We start from the raw sequence: 18,403 nt of genomic DNA, 5'->3' as shown, positions 1-18,403 counted from the left end.
TCCGTTCCCTGCGCCGTCTGCGCCGCTTCCCAGGTACGACAACAAACCAGGGAGAGCTTGGTGGTCTTGCGATGACTGGCGGTATGTTGTGGGTCTGCTGGAAGTTCAATGTAATGTCCATTTGACTCGCGTATCCGATGGTCGTCAATTCCACGGTCGTATACACGAGTCTTAGGCCATCCGCACATACTGTCTCATTCATACAAAACCACACACACAATAATAAAAGGCACTGGGGTGAGGAGCTCCTAGCCGCTGCGTCCGTGCGCGCCGCCATGTTGAATCAAGGAAAAAAAAAAACAAAAAAACTACTCCTTCAACCACTACGTTTCCATCCACACTCATACGTGACTAGAACTCCACAGTAGACAGTTAGATTTTTAAATTTAAACTTTTTTGTAAATGATTGAATCATTCCGTCCAGAAAACAGCAGTTGGATCGACAGTGGAATATTACTGTCCAAATATGTGAAGGCATGTGACGTAGAAGCCCAACCACAGCAGAGGAGATAAGAATGAGGAAGAGCTGACTGATGTCCTTATTAAAGACAGAGAGGAGGATGACTCAGAAGAGATGAGCATGAGACTGGACATGGACATCACACTGCTGATCATCTCTGTGTCCTTCTGGGTCCAAGGTATGAGAAAAATGGTTTGATCCACTCCACACTGAGAGAAGCTGCTGTTGTGTCTGTGCATGTGTTCACAGTAAAGACAAGGTGCTACTGTCTCTATCTGACTGGAGAACTGACTGATGGCCAGTAACTCTTATTGTGTGTGTGTGTGTGTGTGTGTGTGTGTGTGTGTGTGTTTTTGTGTGTGCAGACAGGAACATACAATTGTTTGTTTTTCTAAAAAAAAAAAAAAAAGGCCAGGTTCAGGTAAGAGTGTTAGATCAATATGTGTAACCTCATTTTCTACAACAACCAAATATTCTATTACAATGATGTTGTAAGTTGAATAAATGTACCAGTTTATATCTCTTATTAGATATAAAACACGTTGTTTGGTTATTTGCCTTTTGGTTAAAGCACAAAGAGAGAGAGGGAGAGCAGAGAGACACTGAGCATATACACTGGTCTACAGTTTTTTTAGAAAGGATCTGCCTCAGAGATTAAATTGTGCTAAATGTTACATATTTTAATCAGATTAATTGGAAAACAAATGACAAAAGTGCTGGTTTGCTGATGTTTTGATGGTATATGATGAAGTGTTATTCCACATACTGTATATATTGGTTTATCAGATTTGATGGTTTAATCAGAGTTTCTCATACCAAAAAAATGTTATGCTTTTCTTTCACAAATGTGGGAACAATGGTCTGAAATTGCAGTAAAATGTGCAAAACAGTGAAATTTCTCTTGTCTGGGTAGCCAGCACTCTGGGTGCTCAGCACCCCTAAACCGCTGATCCTAGAATCGCCCCTGGTGGACACACACAGGTTACAGACGTGTCATGTGTGTTTGATGTCAGTCATAGCGTGTGCTGATGGTCATGTGACTGTCATGATGATAAATGAGGGTCAAACTCAGTTTATTTAGTTTATTATGTTTTATTCCAGGGACCATGGACAGAAAACATTAAACCCAGAGTAGAGTTGGACCAGAGCAGATTAGAATGTCCATGTTCATGTCCATGTGTCGTCCCTGTAGGAGGAAAGAAGGACATTAAAAAGGGACACAGTAGCAGAGAATTCAAAAGAACAGCAGTCACATCCAGTCAAGGTTTGGAATAAGGGAAGAGTCAGTGCAGGCTTAAATCTGTCATGTGTGTGGTGTCCTTCAGTTCAGTGGGAGTTTGTTCTGTTTGGACTTTGGATGAGTAAAGCTGTTTGTCCAAAGGTAGTTTAGTATAAGGGCTGCACCACTGCCATCTAGAGGACATCCTGGTTCTGCAGTTGGTTCAGATTCAGGTGATCAAACGCCTTCAGAGGTGGAGGAGCACAACCATGAACCATGAAAGAATCAAACACACATTTGCACATGATCATGTTCCAAAGCTTCAGATCTTCTGCTTAGTGAGAATATGACAGTGGTGAGACTGGTGTGTCTTCATATCCAGGATTTGAACCCATTCATGCATGAATTATATATATATATAAAAAAAAAAGGATTTACTTTTTTTTTTTTTTAGATTGATTTTATTACTCAAAATTAGGCTAAAGTTGAAATACTTTTTGAATTTAAAAAAATTTTTTTTTTTTTAACATTTAACCTCCTGAGACCCAGGGAAGTAAAAGATTGGGCTTTTTTTTAAAAAAATTAAATAATTGTCTATATTGGAAACATCATGATGCAACAGTTTTTCAGATGCTTTTTTAAATTATTATTTTTATGGAATGTCCTTTGTGGTGGACAGTTTTTTTTTATATAGCTGTGAAACTCTTGTCCACAAACATGGACCGTAAACCCACCTCTTAGGAGGTCAACTTTATGAGATCCCAGATCAGTCCAAATTCTAAAACTAAGATGATCCTTTTGTTCATTGTATGTCTGAGGGTCTGTACAGACCGCCCCCATGTGGTTTGGAGAATATTACCTTTAGAACCCTTTGGAAAGTGAGTTAAAGTATGTGGATGTCATGCATGAAAGGGTTAACAGCTGCTTTTTACTACAGATGAGTCAGTTGTGAACAATCCGGCTCCAAGAGTCGACTCTTTTAAGTGAATGAAGGGAGCCAATTTTTCCCCCCACGTCTTTATTTTAGTTCAAAGAGTTTGTGATTGGTCAAGATGTGTGGTGATGTTCGTGTGTCCACGCTGTGCAAAAGGGGGAGGGGCTACAGACACAGTATAGTGAACACACAAACAGGAGTGAAGGAGACGACATCCAGTGTCCTGCATGTTTTAGATGTTTCCCTCTTCCAGCCAAACCTGCTTCAGTGAATGATCAGCTCATCATCAAACTCTGCAGAAGCCTGAGAACCAGAGAATGGCTTACAGGTGTGATGGAAGAAGACAATACACTGTAAAAAAAAAAATCTGTAATTTAACAGAATTTTCACTGTTTATTTTACAGATTTTTCCTGTATTTTTAAGATACAGGAAAATATCAATGAAATGACAAAAATAGACTGTGATTTTACATGTCAAATGTAAAATAACACAAAAAAACTGTAACTGTGAATAACCAAAAAATTAAAATTTCTTAAAAGAAAAATTTTTTTTTCACAGAAAAATACAGTTAAAATACATTTGCAAATGTATCGTAATTTCACAAATATTTCTTTTCTATTTATGAGATTAAACTGTTAATTTAAAGTTTAATACTGTAAAAAAAAAAAAAATAAAGCAAGATAAAATTACTGACAATTAACCATAAAAGAAGTATTTGTTCTGTCAGTTTAACCAGACTTGTTTGTTAATTGACAAATATCTTGTGTAATTACAGGAGGTTTCACAACAAAAATGTTGAATAAATTTATTTTTGTGAATGTATAACATGTATAAGCACTGATAAACTGTCCAAATACAGTTTTTAGCAGTGGATTGGACAACTGACTCTCATTGAAAAGTATTTATATATATATATATATATATATATATATTTATAGGTAATTTGATTGTTTTAATACATGAAAATATTTTTTATTAAACATTAAAAAGTCAAAAAAAATGTGCAAAATCTCATGTAAAGTTAGGGCAAAAAACTGTATTTTAATTATGGAAAATTACCGTATTTTTATGAGATGGTTATTTTCTGTTATTTTACAGTATATTTTCGGCACCCCTACTGCTGGAATAATACTTTTTTTTTTTTTTAACGGTGTGTCTAAAGCATGCAGGATACCAGCCTTCGAGGACCGGATTTGGACACCCCTATGTTAGAGCGACACATTCAGTGGATTCATTTTCATGTAGTATTACCCTGCAGTCATGTTTGGAGATGTTGCTGTTGGAATGGTCTGTCTGTCTGTCTGTCTGTCTGTCTGTGGTGCACTGAGTGTGTGTGGCCATGAGGGGCAGGCGATTGGATGACAGAGGTATGGGGGCGGAGCCAGTGAACTGATGTGTGTGTGTGTGTGTGTGTGTGTGTGTGTGTGTGTGTGTGTGTGTGTGTGTGTGTGGTGACATATGAGCGTGGGGTGAGTGAACAGAGCGGCAGATAAGTTTTCCATGTTTTGGGCCGACACTAACTGTTTTGTGTTCTATCAATAAACGATCAGTGCGGAATAACTGTCGTCCATCCTGTAGACATCCAGGCAGACGCTGCAATATCACAGACAGTTCAAGAGCAGAGTGTAGACTGTGCAAAGATTTTATACCGAGCAGGTTCCACAAACACCCTGCACAGACACATGGGAACTGTTGATCCATCAGTGCAGTTGGAAAATACCAAGTAAGGCTTCATGAAGGTCCCAGTGGGTCTACTGAGACTGGCTCTGCTCCTGTTAGTGCAGTGTTTTTCAACCTTGGGGTCAGGACCCCACGTCGGGTCGCCTGGATCTCAAATGGGGTCACCTGAAATTTATAGTAATTAATAAAAAAAAATCTAAAAAACTTACTAATAAAAAAATATATGGTGAGTTGACAGAGACAATCCCAATACATAAAAGACATGACAAACTCTGAAACTGCAGCACTGTGGTTCTGTTTATCTGTCAAATGTTCATTGTGGTCAGTTTCAGATGCTGCAGCTCTTTCATAATTCATAATTTGAGTTCTTGTTTGTTCAGTATTAATTGTCAGCCTTGCAAATACAAGCTGGACTGACTGGACAGATCCTGACCAAGTCCATAGTATTATACATTATATAGACTAAATGTAATCTAAAATTAACGTTTATTTGCAACATAGTATAGAAAACTATTACATGAACGAAAACAAATTCATTTTGGCAAAAAAATGTCTCTGTATTGAATGTCTGGGGTCGCCAGAAATTTGTGATGTTAAAATGAGGTCACGAGCCAAAAAAGGTTGGGAACCACTGAGTTAGTGGATTTTAGGATTTATTTGTGTACTGTGTTTAGAGGGGGATAAATAAAGTCACAGAAATAATAAACATTTGATATAATGCATGGTTCTACACTCCATACATTATTTTACACATAATTTGGGAATAAATTAATCAAAGGAACAAAAACCTCTGGGGAGCCAAAAGAGCCGACTGTTTTTAATGAACTCTAAAATTGATTTACTGATTTATTTTGCACATCGCTGATTAATGACACGTCAGGCTAGAGATTCGAGCGGTTTCAGAGTCATCACAAGCAGGAGCATAATTTCCACAGGGATTACAGGGGTCAGGACCCTTCCCAAAAATCAGCTCCGGCCAAACCCCCCCCCCCCCCCCCCCATAATCCCATCATTGCGATGAATACACAAAATGATCTTGCATGATTAAAGTGTTGATTTTCTTTCTTTATTTCATTTGCCAGCAAAATAGTACATGTTTAACCATCTGGTAATGCCAACACACTCTGCCGCTCAGTGCCAAGTACTGGCATTTACAACTCTAATGGACAGATGTCTTATCCCACTGAAGTGGAAGCATCCCCTCCCTTCCACAATAGTTGGTTGAAAGATGTCCTAATCCACACTAGATTAGAAAAGATTAGATTCATTTTGAGAAATAATAACAATTGTTTTAGACAACCTTTCTAAAAGTCAAACCACAAACAGTTAAGTCAGTGTTTTTCAACCTTTGGGTCGGGACCCCATGTGGGGTCGCCTGGAATTCAAATGGGGTTGCCTGAAATTTCTAGTAATTGTTAAAAAAAAACAAAAAAAAAAAAACCTTACTGATAAAAAATATATGGTGAGTTGAGAGAGACAATTCCAACACATAAAAGACATGACAACTGAAGCTGAAAACTGCAGCTCTGTGGTTTTGTTTATCTGTCAAATGTTCATTGTGGTCAGTTTCAGATGCTGCAGCTCTTTCATAATTCACAGTTTCAGTTCTTGTTTGTTCAGTATTAATTGTCCTCCTTGTAAATCCAAGCTGGACTGACTGGACAGATCCTGACCAAGGAAAATCAATTTCTCCCTTTGTGCAGTAATCTACACCTGGATTTACTGCCTCTGTCCACAATAATATACATTATATAGATTAAATGTTGTCTATAATTAACATTTATTTGCAACATAGTATAGCAAACTATTACATGATCAAAAAGAAATTCATTTAAGCAAAAAAAATGTCTCCGTTTTGAATGTCTGGGGTCACCAGAAATTTGGGGTCAGGAGTAAAAAAAAAAAAAAAAAAAAGGTTGGGAACCACTGAGTTAAGTCGTATTTAGATCAAACCTGATCATTGTCAGTTTCCTGTTTATTTGTGAATGACAACATGTTTTATTTCTAATCAGAATTTTGTCATATTTTCATGGATGTACTTTGTGTTTTTCCTGCAGGACTCTTGGCTGAAAAGAACAACACTTCAACAGGTAAGAAGTGCATAAAGGAGGGATCTGAAATGGATTTAGATTCAGATTCAGAAAACTGTATTGATCCCAGAGGGCAATTTATTTGCAGCATTTCTCAAGCAGTTCTCACACATACACACAAACACATACAGTGTGTCAGTCCCTGTGGTGGATCCCTTGACACCACTATCTTTTGTTAGTAGTTTTTGTTTTGAGTTTTTGTTCAGTTACAGTTATTGATTACGTCGCACAGTTTAGTTGAAGTAGTTTATTTAAACATTCTAATGTGGGTGCACACATATTAGTTATGTTTGAATTATTCACTCACATTGTTCTTCAGTTGCAGACAAAAGACCGGAAAAAGGGGCTCGGCTAGTATTTAAGACGGGGGAAGGAACTAATGTCAACAGACTGAGGGGGGGAAACACGGTTTGGTTTTTTTTTGTGTTAATTCAGTTGTTTAAATTCTTGGTTTAACTCACAATGGTTTCACACAGTTAGTATTTTGTGTCTAGTTATGATTATTTGTTTTATATGTTATTTTGACAAAGTTAATGGTTTGGTTTAAGTTCATAGTGTAATGCCTCCCCCTTGTGTTTGATTTGGGTTAGTCCCTTTGTTCTTTGTCTGGTTAGGTCAGTTTTAGTTCTGTTGAAGTTTGGTTTAGTTGACCTCAGTTGGGCCCATCTTTGTTCATTTTGTTAACTGACATTTTTTGGAGCTTGTGTTAATGTTTTCCTACCTTTATTAAATTATCATTTTTCCTAATTTTACCAGCTTTGTCCTGGTCCTTATGTTTGGTCCTCTACAGTCCATTACAGCATGAGTAGAACTCATCTAGTCGACCCAGCCGACAATACAAAACAACATATTTGATATAAATACTTCAGAATACACCACCAACTGAATTGAACAATTTTATAGCAGAGGGCACAAAAGAATTGGAAAAGCAGTTTGTTTCCCATAAAAATGATGCCCTGAAGGCGTCATGACAAACTCTGGGGTGGTGGGGTTGACCCAGAATGCTTTGGGCTTTCTTCAGCACCTGCTCCTCCCACAAAGAGTGTAGGTCTGAGTTTGACGCCTGTGAATTTAAAGCAGGTTTTAACAATGCTCTGCAGTTTGTTTTTATCCTTCAAAGAAAGGCTATGAAACCAGCAAATAAAAGAAAAAGTAAGAAGACTTTCAATAAAAGAGCAATAAAAGTTGTTAAGGATAATTTTGTTTAGTTCAATTTCCTCAACGGGTCGATTCTCTGCAGCCCCTGTTTAACAGTGGTGTCAGTACTCAGGTCAAACCTCCATTTATTGTCAATCACAGCGCTGAGATATTTACAACTCTCAACAGTTTCCACTTCCTCACCATGAATGTCACTAACACCATGTGAAACAGCACGTCTAAAATCAGTTACCGTGTCTTTGGTTTTTCAAACATTTAAATCAAGATAATTGTCCTCACATCATTGAACAAACTGTGCCAGCGCAGGGCCATGGTTAGCCTCAGATCCTGACAGCAGCGACACCAGGACCGTGTCATGAGAAAATTTAATCAGGAACCTGTTCTCCTCTGAGGATCTGCAGCTGTCCATGTACAGTATAAAATGGAGAGGCAGCAGAACACAACCCTGAGGACATCTGGTGTTCCACATGGAGGGAGGAGACATTCGTCCATTAACAAAAACACGCTGGACCTGGTCCAGGGGAGACTTTCGTGACCAATTTTTCATCAAATCTGTCAAACCTCAGTCAAATCCTCAGTGTCATGAATCTGTAAGTCTGTCTGTCATTACTCACCTGAATCTCTTGCATCACGGTGAACAGTTTCTTAGTTCCATCCAACAGAAACAAAAACGTGTGTTTACAAACAGAGCCGGGAGGGAACTCGGGCTTCTTCGGAATTTTGTTGCGACATGCATTGTGGGAAAGGGAGGTTCTTACAGATTCATGATACTGTGGATATGACTGAGGTTTGACAGATTTGATGAAAAATTGGTCACGAAAGTCTCCTGCAGCTTTAAATCAATAAAAGAAGCTGGTGTGGGAGGTTCAAATCAGAAGCCAGTCTTTGGCTCAGGATATGGGGCTGCATTTTATTAAAAGCTCAGGAAAAGTCTGCAAATAAGTCTCACATGGGCCCCAGTGCGTTCAAGGTGCTTGTAGACCGTGTTCTGCATCGTGTTTTGCATCCTCCACTCCCAAAAATGAGAGTGGAGGATGCAAGTTTTCCTTCAGTTAAAAACAAAATACGCGTCTTTAAAATTTGTTCAAAGCTCTTCATGACTAGTGAAGTGAGTGCTACCACTCTGAAGTGACTCAATTCCTTTGAGTTATTTGATTTGGGAAGAGGTATCACCATCACTGTCTTCCACAGAGAAGGAATCTGACGATCAACACGTTTTTGAAACAATCTACAAAAACAACAGTGAGCTGGGTGGCACAGTGGTGCGAGGTGCGCTCACAGATAACATCAGGACCCTTAGCCTTCTCTACCTTTACCTTCTGAAATAAGGCAGTGACCTGATTTTGTGAAATCACAATTTCATTAGAAGGCTTAAGAGAATTCCTACAGTCAGACACATTTTCCAAAATGTCAGGCCTTTCAAAACAAGAGAAAAAAGAATTCAAAGCACTTGCCAACTCAAAGTCAGACCCCCCATTTACAGTCACAGGTTTTCTGTCCTCTTTTGGTGGCTACTGGAGCTCATGTTCTGAATATCCCACCAAACTGCTCTAAGGTCTCCACTGCTGTGCTGGGCTTCAACTCTGCCCTTAAATTTCTATTGGTGCCAATTATAAAGCAGCAGATGAGGACTTCTTACCAATGCTTTATTCTACTGAACAGAACTTTTTACACCAGGGTTACTGCTTTGGCCCAAACCCACGCCAACATTAACTTTTGCTTTTTGGACAACAACACTCTGAGCACTGTCACAGCTCTCCCTCACATGCCAAACTTCCCTTTTTACTTCCTGACGCACACACAAAACACGTCATCACTTAAAGGAACAGTACAAAACTAAACACTCTAACAACACCTGAACAATAGTTAGAATATTTAAAGCTGAACATCCTGGTTCAGGTGGTTTTCATCTGAACAAACTGGAGCCAATGATTCAGGAATGATGGGTTTACAGAAGCTCCACTGAGCACGTTCAGCTCCTGTTCTTGACATTTGGACAAGTGTAGCTTTAAAGATCCACAAGTGAAGGAAACACTGACAAACAGGAGCAGACTGAGCCATTCAATTCACGGACTGAATGAATGAGGGATGAACTGAGTCTGTTTGGACACAAAATCTGTTAGTGGGACTGAAAACACTGTTCACACATGGAATCCATATGTGCTCAATAATCCAGTCCATGTGGTCCAAATGGTGTGTTGTGGTTCTGGACTGGACTCTGACTGGTCTGTCTTATTTCTACAGAGTCTGTCCACTTCAGGTTGGTGGGAGGGGCCAGTCGTTGTCATGGTGACCTGGAGATGAAACAACAGGACGGAAACTGGAAACCAGTGGAAGGGGAATACTGGTACAGGAAGTTAGGAAACAGAGTTTGTGCAGAACTGGACTGTGGATCTGCAGTTTCAGTGAGACGCAGAGATGATGATTCAGATATAGATTGTTGGTGGATCAAACCAGTCTGTGATGAACCTGAACTGAGGAACTGTTTTATGTCTCATACATATCTCTCTTCATTCCTGGAGCTGAATTGTTCAGGTAACAGCATGAACACTGAACTCTTCCACTGTCACTGTGGGCTCCAGACTCTGTGGACTCTCAGATCCTGGTCGGTCCAAGACTTCAAATCAGATTTAATGTGAACTCACACAAACTGATCAATACAATCAATAATATCCACATCCACAAACAAACAGCTGATGAACATCATGTCACAGAGAAGAAACAAACACGAACACATATGAATGTGAGTCCACTACAGTCCACTACAGTCCAGTAAAATCCACTATATAGTCCAAGCCCCAGACCCTGAACTACTCCAGTCCACTCCAGTCCCTTAGAGTCCACTTCAGACTCTCATTTTATTCCAGTCTTCTTCCATCTGTGTCCACAGACTCTGTCAGACTGATCCATGGGTCCAGTCTGTGTTCAGGCAGACTGGAGGTCCGGTCTAACCAGTCCAGGTCCTGGTCCTCAGTGTGTGAAGGACACTTGGACCTTCATGGTGCCCAGGTGGTCTGTAGGGAGCTGGGCTGTGGGGCTCCTGGGCTCCTCCAGGGGGCGCTCTCTGGAGCAGCGGAGGCTCCTGTGGTGCAGACGTTCACCTGTGAAGGCCATGAGTCTGCTCTGCTGGACTGTGGAAGCTCAGGGGCACAGACCTGCTCATCTGGAACAGCTGTGGACCTTACCTGTACAGGTGGGTGGAGCTTTGACTGACACCAGCTGACATCAGTTCACTCACTTTGAGCTCATTTATCTGTCACTTGTATTTAATCAGATCCTGATGATGTCAGACTGGTGGGAGGAGCCAGTCGCTGTAACGGTACAGTGCAGATCAAACATCACGGAGAATGGAGAGACGTGGGATATGATTATTATTCTGACCCCTGGAGCCTGAAGGCAGCAGATGTCATATGTCGTCAACGGGACTGTGGATCTGCTGTTTCTGTGAGAACATCTGGTACATCTAATCATAGGTGGACCATCAGCCCCATCTGTCTTCTGTCTACATCTACACTGAGGGACTGTGTGAAAACAGATCCTAGGACCAGTGGCTCCGCCCTGTCCCTCACCTGTTCAGGTAAGTCTACTGATGATGGTCCTGATTCTGTCAGAGTTCTTCCATGAGTACATTCAGGTGTGTTTTATCTGAGCTGGGTCAAACCAAACCCAGTCAGACTAGGTCCACACATTGGACAGTGGGACTGAAACATCAAACACATGCAGCTGAATTCAATTCCAGTCCATGAACGTGGTCACATGACTCTGTGGACTCTCAGATCAACAGGCTGTTGAACAGCTCAGAAGGACTGAGTCCATTAGTTTGAACTGGACTTTGTGTTGGTCCATGTGCTCTTTTTCCAGGTCTGTGTGGGTCTGCTGGACTCTGAGGACACCATGGAAACATCACTGACACTAAACCATCTCCTTAAATGTAGATGTTTGACATGAGCCACATGTTTCCAGTGGTCTGAGATGAACCAGTGCACAGGTCACTGATCAAACCCACTGCATTATGGTGCATTCACTGACCACTGGGATTCTGTGTGTGCATCAAACCCACTGCCTTTGAACAGACCCCACTCACACATATTGAATGTTCAGTCTGACTTCAGAATGACTGTGTGTCCACCAGCGCTGACGTTCAACTAACTCTAACCTGTGACTGAGGATCCACACAGTGGACCTGAGGCAGAGCCCTTTGGTGCTTTAGGCCAACTAGGCCAATGCTCAGAGCCCCCAAGCCACCAGGAGGCCCCAAAGCTGCATGTTCAGCCTCATCTGAGGAGAATTCAAATGTCCTGTCTTTATCTGTAGCTGTCTCATGTGTTTATTACATCCCTTAGATGCTTAAGAAATAAACGTAGGATATGAATAAAATAAACTGATGATAGGCTGTAGCTGGTGTTTTTGTGGCATTATTAGGTCATATTCGTTGGACCGCACTGTCACACAGTTAGTGACGTGGCGGGCCGCTGACAGGTATGATGGGAATGATTGACAGCTACCCACCTACCATTCCTGTTAGCTAGAGTATTAAACAAAACAAACACTGTAATGACATCAAAAGCCCCTTTTCCACAGCACTTCCATTGTGGGAATATTTCACCTTTGCTCCAGAATGACGTCTGTGTAAACACAATGTTGGGATCATTTGGTCCCACCTCTGTCACGGCTCTGTAACGCCTCTGGAGGAAGGAACAGAGCCCTGATAAAGGTGGGATCAGGATTCTGGAGCGCTATGGAAAAGGAACACCTCGGGTTCCACAACCAAGGTGTGAAGTTTGGATGACGGCGACCCCCAGCGTGGGAGAGACAGCGGGCGCACTGGCATGATTCAGCTACAGCGCCAGTGTCACATAGCCGCTGCAGGCAGGACGCCAGACATGAAACCGTCTGCAGCGGGCAGGACGCCAGACATGAAGCCATCTGCAGCGGGCTGACCGCGGTGGAATGGGGTGGCTGCTGCACAATTCATGCCGGTGCCTCCATATGTGTCCGCTGTCTCTCCTGTGCCGGGGGTATTTATAAATGAGCGCTGCGTCACCATCCCTTTGGTTCTGGAACACAGGTCCACTGTGTAAAAGTCCAGTCTGTCTCACCTGTTCCACCTTTGTCTTGGCTGTGGAAATCAGACAATAGTGGAAACAAGGTGGGATCACCATCTGAGCTTTTTTCTGGGATCTGTGTGTAAAAGTGGCAAAAAAGAAGTTATCTCAGCAGTTGTTCTATTTTCTTATTTAAAGTAAATATTTTTTATAAACACTCCAAATCTGACTGTGTTTTCTTTGAGGATGTTGTGGTTGTGGTTGAACTGGTCCATGAGTCCTATTTAGTTCCTGTGTCACTAATGATTGACAGGAGGCTTTGATAGAGTCCACCCTCACACTGCCGTCTGTCCAGGGGCTTTTGTGTCTTTAAACATGTCTCTGTGTTGTTGTGGGTCCACAGACTCTGTCAGACTGGTCCATGGTTCCAGTCTGTGTTCAGGCAGACTGGAGGTCCGGTCCAACCAGTCCTGGTTCTCAGTGTGTGAAGAGGATTTGGACCTTAATGATGCCCAGGTGGTCTGTAGGGAGCTGAGCTGTGGGGCTCCTTCGCTCCTCCAGGGGGGGCTCTATGGAGAGGGGGAGGCTCCATTCTGGACCACTGAGCTCCAGTGTGAAGGACATGAGTCTGCTGTTCTGGACTGTAGAAGGTCCAGCTCTGCTGGGAAGACCTGCTCACCTGGAACAGCTGCTGGACTCACCTGTTCAGGTACTAAGGGGGCGTGGCTTTCATCTGACAGTGTGTTTCTTTGACTCATGTCTTTGTGTCTCTGCTCAGATCCAGGTGGTGTCAGGTTGGTGGGACAGCCGAGCCGCTGTGCTGGTACTTTGGAGATCCAATACCAGGGACAGTGGAGACCAGTAGGAGATGAGTATGAAGACTGGGACCTGAAGTCTGGATCTGCTGTGTGTCAACATCTGGACTGTGGATCAGCTGTTTCAGTCAACACAACATATGATTCTACACACAGACCTGTGTGGTTGGTCTCAGTTCCTTGTGTAAAGCTGAAATTTGAACTGATGGACTGTGTTGAACTATATGATCCCACTGATCTCTCATCTGCTGTGGATGTGGTGTGTTCAGGTACAAACGGACACAAACTGTGTCTGAACTGAATTCTCAGTGACCAGATGGTTCTGACTCTGACGTTTAAAGTTACATCTAATGAATCTGTTCATTTCATCAGTTGATTAGTTTGTCTCAGATCATTGTTTTTTTTTTCTGTCAAATGTGTCAAATATTGACCTTTGACCTTTTTAACGTCCAGATCCCAAATGAACGTCTTCATTTGGACCAGATGAGGCTGAAAACACAAACATATTTCACATTAGTCTCATTTAGGACAAAAGGACCAAATGTTGACATGTGAGACTCTAAAACTACCACGTTTGTCATTTTTTACCCATAATGCCTTTGAAGGTCAGCTGTGCTCTAAATGACCCATTCCTCATGTTTTCATTGGTCAGTGTTCATCCCATCCCAAACTCGTGGATCAGATCCATCTGTGTCTCTGAGGAGGATGGATTCTCTGACTGCTTGTTTGTGCTCATGTGTGCTGCTTGGTCCAATCATGTCTCTGTGTGTGGACAGATCTGCTGCCTCAGCCCAACATCTCCCTGTCTGACGGGGTCTTTGGGGTCTACCAGCAGGGGTTCCGGGTGCTCATCGGCTCTGACTTCACCATCTCATGCTCCATCCGACCACAGTACCCAGGAGGATCCTTCCAGCTGATCTCTGACACCAAGGAGCCCCTGAACCTCACCCTGCCAGCTGTCAATCACTCCGCCCACTTCCTGTTGTCTGCCATGGGCTACACCCACCGAGGGAACTACACATGTGTTTATCATGTGGACGTTTATAACCACAGCTTCTCATCGTCTCAGAGCCCCGCCCTCTATCTCACTATTGGAGGTAACGTCAGGGCAAACACACACAAAACACCCACAATGCATCAGTAACAGTCACATGACCATCTTCCACAACATTCCCAGTGAGCAGAGTGAACAGGTGTGAGCAGAACCACGTTGGTAGAACTGAGATCAGGTAAAGCCGGTCCAGTTGAACCTGTCAGAGACTGGGCTGAACCAACAAACACTCCTTTAATCTGAGCTCAGTTCGAACCACAGTTGAGTTTAAACCCAGGTTTAAACCCAGTCCATCCAGTTGAATGTAGAGCTCATTCACATAAACACTAATGTCTCTGTAACTATTACTCAGGTCTGACGTACGACGCTCACATCCAGGTCCTGTTATTTCCATACAGAAGCTCTAAAGTGTTTATGTGGAAGCACTTTCATGGATCTGACATCCAAACGAGCACAAATCATTCTGTTCAGGTCTTGGGTTCCACTAACAGACTGGTAACAGCAACTCAACCTAAGAGCCAACAAGACCTCCAACACACACATTAAACACACACTTACACAGGATTCCAAACAGTCCAGATGGACTTGAACAATATTTAAGAATGAATCAGACTACTGTCCTGATGCTCTCCCTAACAATAGTCCAACACTGGTTGAACACAAAACATATGGAAGGAAATAAGCATTTCCAGTAAAGTTGAGCTCACAGCTGTTTCCTGTTGGGAATGTGTCCTCAGTGCATGTCCACATGTCTCAGTTGGACAACTCACTGCTGTTGTAGTTAACACTGTCCTCTTCAGTTTAAGGTTCACCTTTAATGTTCATGAGTTCAGTGTGTCCCTGGGTCTGACATTCAGCTTTAAAGTTACAAAACTTACATTTATACCCTTCAGTTTTATATGTTGGGCCCAAATTAAACCTCTGAAAAAAAGTACAAAATAAAAATAGATCCTCAAAAACTTCAGTTCCACTGATCAACATCCTACCATCCTCCATGGAACAGATGGACATCCTGGTATGTCCTCATGACGGTGTCCCAGGGGAAGGCAACAGTTCTGTTGTCGTGTAAAACTTACTGCTGCAGGTGGGAGAAATCTTTGGTCCCTTTGACGCTCTTCCACACTGTACTCTGGCATGTTGAATTTATGTGTCTGTCCTCCCTAATCTATATAGTGGAGCTTCATCAAGTAAATGCACACAGAGTCAAGTCAAAATTGCAGATCGAGCAGAATTGGAGCCGCATAAAGTGTTCATTCATGCATAAAATAAACACTGAGTTGACATCTGCAGAAACAAATGACTTTTCGCTTTGGGAGACTGCTTTTATATTGTCAAAAGTAGGTTGGGTGTTGGAACGCCCCCCCCCCCCCCCCCCCTTTAGCTTGTCTCCGATAGGGTAAGGTTTTTTTGCTGTCTGTCAGGATTAGTTAAAACATATACATATGCAAGTAATTCCCAGTATTAGTTTATCACATATTAATATGTAACTTTTTCCCAGAATATGTAAATTATTTTCCAGAATGTCCACACATTCCACTCGCGTATACTTCTTTTGTACACCATGTTTTCCGAAACTTTCGGACTGAATCAAACAGTAAAATAATAGATTTATAGAAACACTTCAGAGAACTTCAGCTGAATCTTTGAGGAGTTTGATTGTTTGAATGGATCCATTGAACTAAATCCGCCTTTTTTCAAGTTGAATATGTCCAATAAAAGCAGCTGTTGGATGATTTGTGTATTTTATTCATCAGTTTCTTCTTGGATGTGAATGTGTTCCAGTTGGTTCCAGGGGCCTCATGTATAAAGACTTGCGTGGATTTCATACTAAAACCTGGCGTACGCCCAAATCCAGAAAAGTCCAAACGCACACAAAAATTCAGATGTATAAAAGTGAGCGTACGCCCGAATCCAAGTACATTTCCTTTATTCATCCCAATCAGTGTGGAATTGAGCGCATATGTTGGAGTACCTGACTCCTCCCTCTCCACGCCCACATTTGAATATGCAAACTGGTAGAAATAGGGCCTGCAGGTGGGATTTTCTCCTCTGCATGATCAGATAAGGAGAAACAGCCATGGGAAGAAGACGAACTTCCAAGAATGTGAGTTGGAGACGCTGCTAAATGAAGTCGAGGCCCGTCAGAATATCATTTTTGGCACGCTGCCCTCTGGTATCACTACTAAATGCAAGAGGAGTGAGTGGGAGTGTGTCTGTGAGGTGGTGAATGCTGTGGGGTCCGAGCAGCGCACCGTCCCAGAGGTGAAGAAAAAGTGGTCGGACCTCAAGGTGGACGTTAAGCGGAGGACTGTCACCCACCGTCAAAGTGTGACCAAAACAGGTGGGGGGGAGAGGAGAGGATGAGCTCACCCCGTTTGAGCAGAGGGTTGCCACTATTGTGGGTGACACTGCTCTCACAGGCGTGGTGGGAGCACATGTGGGTGATTCGGATCACCCCCAAGGCAAATATACATGTTGTATTGGTGTAACTCACATATTTCTTCATTTTATGGGTCATACAATAGTCTGCTCACAGCCAAACAAGATAACTGTTCATGCATAATCATGCCGGGATATGAAATCAAAGACTTTGACTCATGTTTAACTCAATTTATTTCCAAACAGAAAATGAGGCAGGAGAAGACAGGGAGACGCAGTTCCAGCCCCCTGTCACAGGCCCCTGTGATTCTTCCAGCCTCCCCAGCGGGAGCCGGTCCTCCGGTCCGCCTCAACAGCCAGCTGCTGATGCCCGTCCCATCTGCCGTGTCCTCACCCGTGCTGTGCTGGAGTCACAAGAGGACATTGTGAGGGCAATCGGCGGAATCAGTGAGCGCATGGACCGACTGGTCAATGTGCTCACAGATATCAATACAACACTTAATAAATTTCTCAACAAGTGAATTGCGTGTCCTTACCTCATTACATGGTAGTAATCACATGTTGCCGAGCCCGAATGGCTTCCCGGGCAGGATGGGCATCTATGGGTCCGGTGTCTGGTTCGTCTGGTTCATCTGGTGGGGGGATGTGCTGCTCTGGCAGTGGGATAGCGTGCTGGTGTGCCACATTGTGGAGGACGCCACATGCCATCACAATACGGCACACCTTTTCGGGTCTGTACAGCAGCACACCCCCAGTCCGGTCCAGGCAGCGCCACCGGCCCTTCAGCACACCGACTGTCCTCTCAACGACTGATCGAGTGCTTGAGTGGGCATCATTGTACCTGTGCTCTTGGTCAGTCTGAGGGTTGGTGAGAGGGGTTATCAGCCAGGTTTTCAGAGGGTCACCTGGGGTCAATCAAACAGAGTTGACATCTAAGTATATTCTGTACATTACTTTCCAGTTTCCATTAGGTAATTTGGCACACCAGTAACATGGCTCACATTATTAGAAGTGAATGCAGTTGTGTGCAGGAGACAATGTGAGGCTCTGGCACATGCAAAGCAGGGGGCCGGGGGGGCTTGAGCCCCTGCCGCTTTGATCCTCTGCCTACAAGTGCCCTTTTTTACTCTTTTTTTTTTTTTTTTTTTTTGTGCGAAAACTGCATGACTAAAATTTTCGTGACTAAAATTTTGATCGATGGTAATAAATGTTAAGAGTGGTTTCATTTCACTGTCACTTGACCTGGTCATGGTGCCCTTTCATCTCTGTCACGCCCCGCCCCTTCCTCCTGTGCATCCTTGCTTGCAACACACACACACACACACACACACACACACGTGCACATGTCATGCAGTCTGGAAAATGAACGAGGAGGAGGGAAGCGTTGCGATTCAAGGTACGTGAGAGTCCACCCCGCTATCTGCCCAAAACATTCACTTGTCACTCTGGTCCTGTTCTTCAACAACTATAGTTTTGGGGCCAAAAACCGATCGTAAGTGAGTAAATAATTCGTCATGGGATGAGCTCCCAGACTAGCACACTCTAACAGCTGGGTGCCCACCTGAGTCTGA

General features: G+C 42.8%; 1 protein-coding gene across 1 annotated transcript; it reads left to right on the top strand.

The window, feature by feature from the left end:
• Positions 1–580: 580 nt before the first annotated feature.
• LOC115422493 (scavenger receptor cysteine-rich type 1 protein M130-like) lies at positions 581–16,817 on the top strand. The gene is made up of 11 exons (XM_030138839.1): positions 581–638; positions 1,653–1,724; positions 2,867–2,941; positions 6,352–6,384; positions 10,065–10,077; positions 10,689–10,735; positions 10,817–10,945; positions 12,988–13,296; positions 13,366–13,671; positions 14,179–14,360; positions 16,515–16,817. The coding sequence occupies exons 1-11, from the start codon at positions 581–583 to the stop codon at positions 16,815–16,817; spliced, it is 1,527 nt and encodes a 508-aa protein (XP_029994699.1).
• Positions 16,818–18,403: the final 1,586 nt, after the last annotated feature.

The sequence above is a fragment of the Sphaeramia orbicularis genome, chromosome 7 (assembly GCF_902148855.1).
Source record: "Sphaeramia orbicularis chromosome 7, fSphaOr1.1, whole genome shotgun sequence".
Lineage (NCBI taxonomy): Eukaryota > Metazoa > Chordata > Actinopteri > Kurtiformes > Apogonidae > Sphaeramia > Sphaeramia orbicularis.
This window is presented reverse-complemented; position numbering and strand designations above follow the sequence as displayed.

Coding starts and splice junctions, on each gene's coding strand:
- LOC115422493 (XM_030138839.1), top strand. CDS start 581: ATGAGACTGGACATGGACATCACACTGCTGATCATCTCTGTGTCCTTC. Junction 10,946..12,987: donor CTGGAGCCTGAAGGCAGCAG/ATGTCATATGTC, acceptor GTTGTGGGTCCA/CAGACTCTGTCAGACTGGTC. Junction 13,297..13,365: donor TGCTGGACTCACCTGTTCAG/GTACTAAGGGGG, acceptor GTCTCTGCTCAG/ATCCAGGTGGTGTCAGGTTG.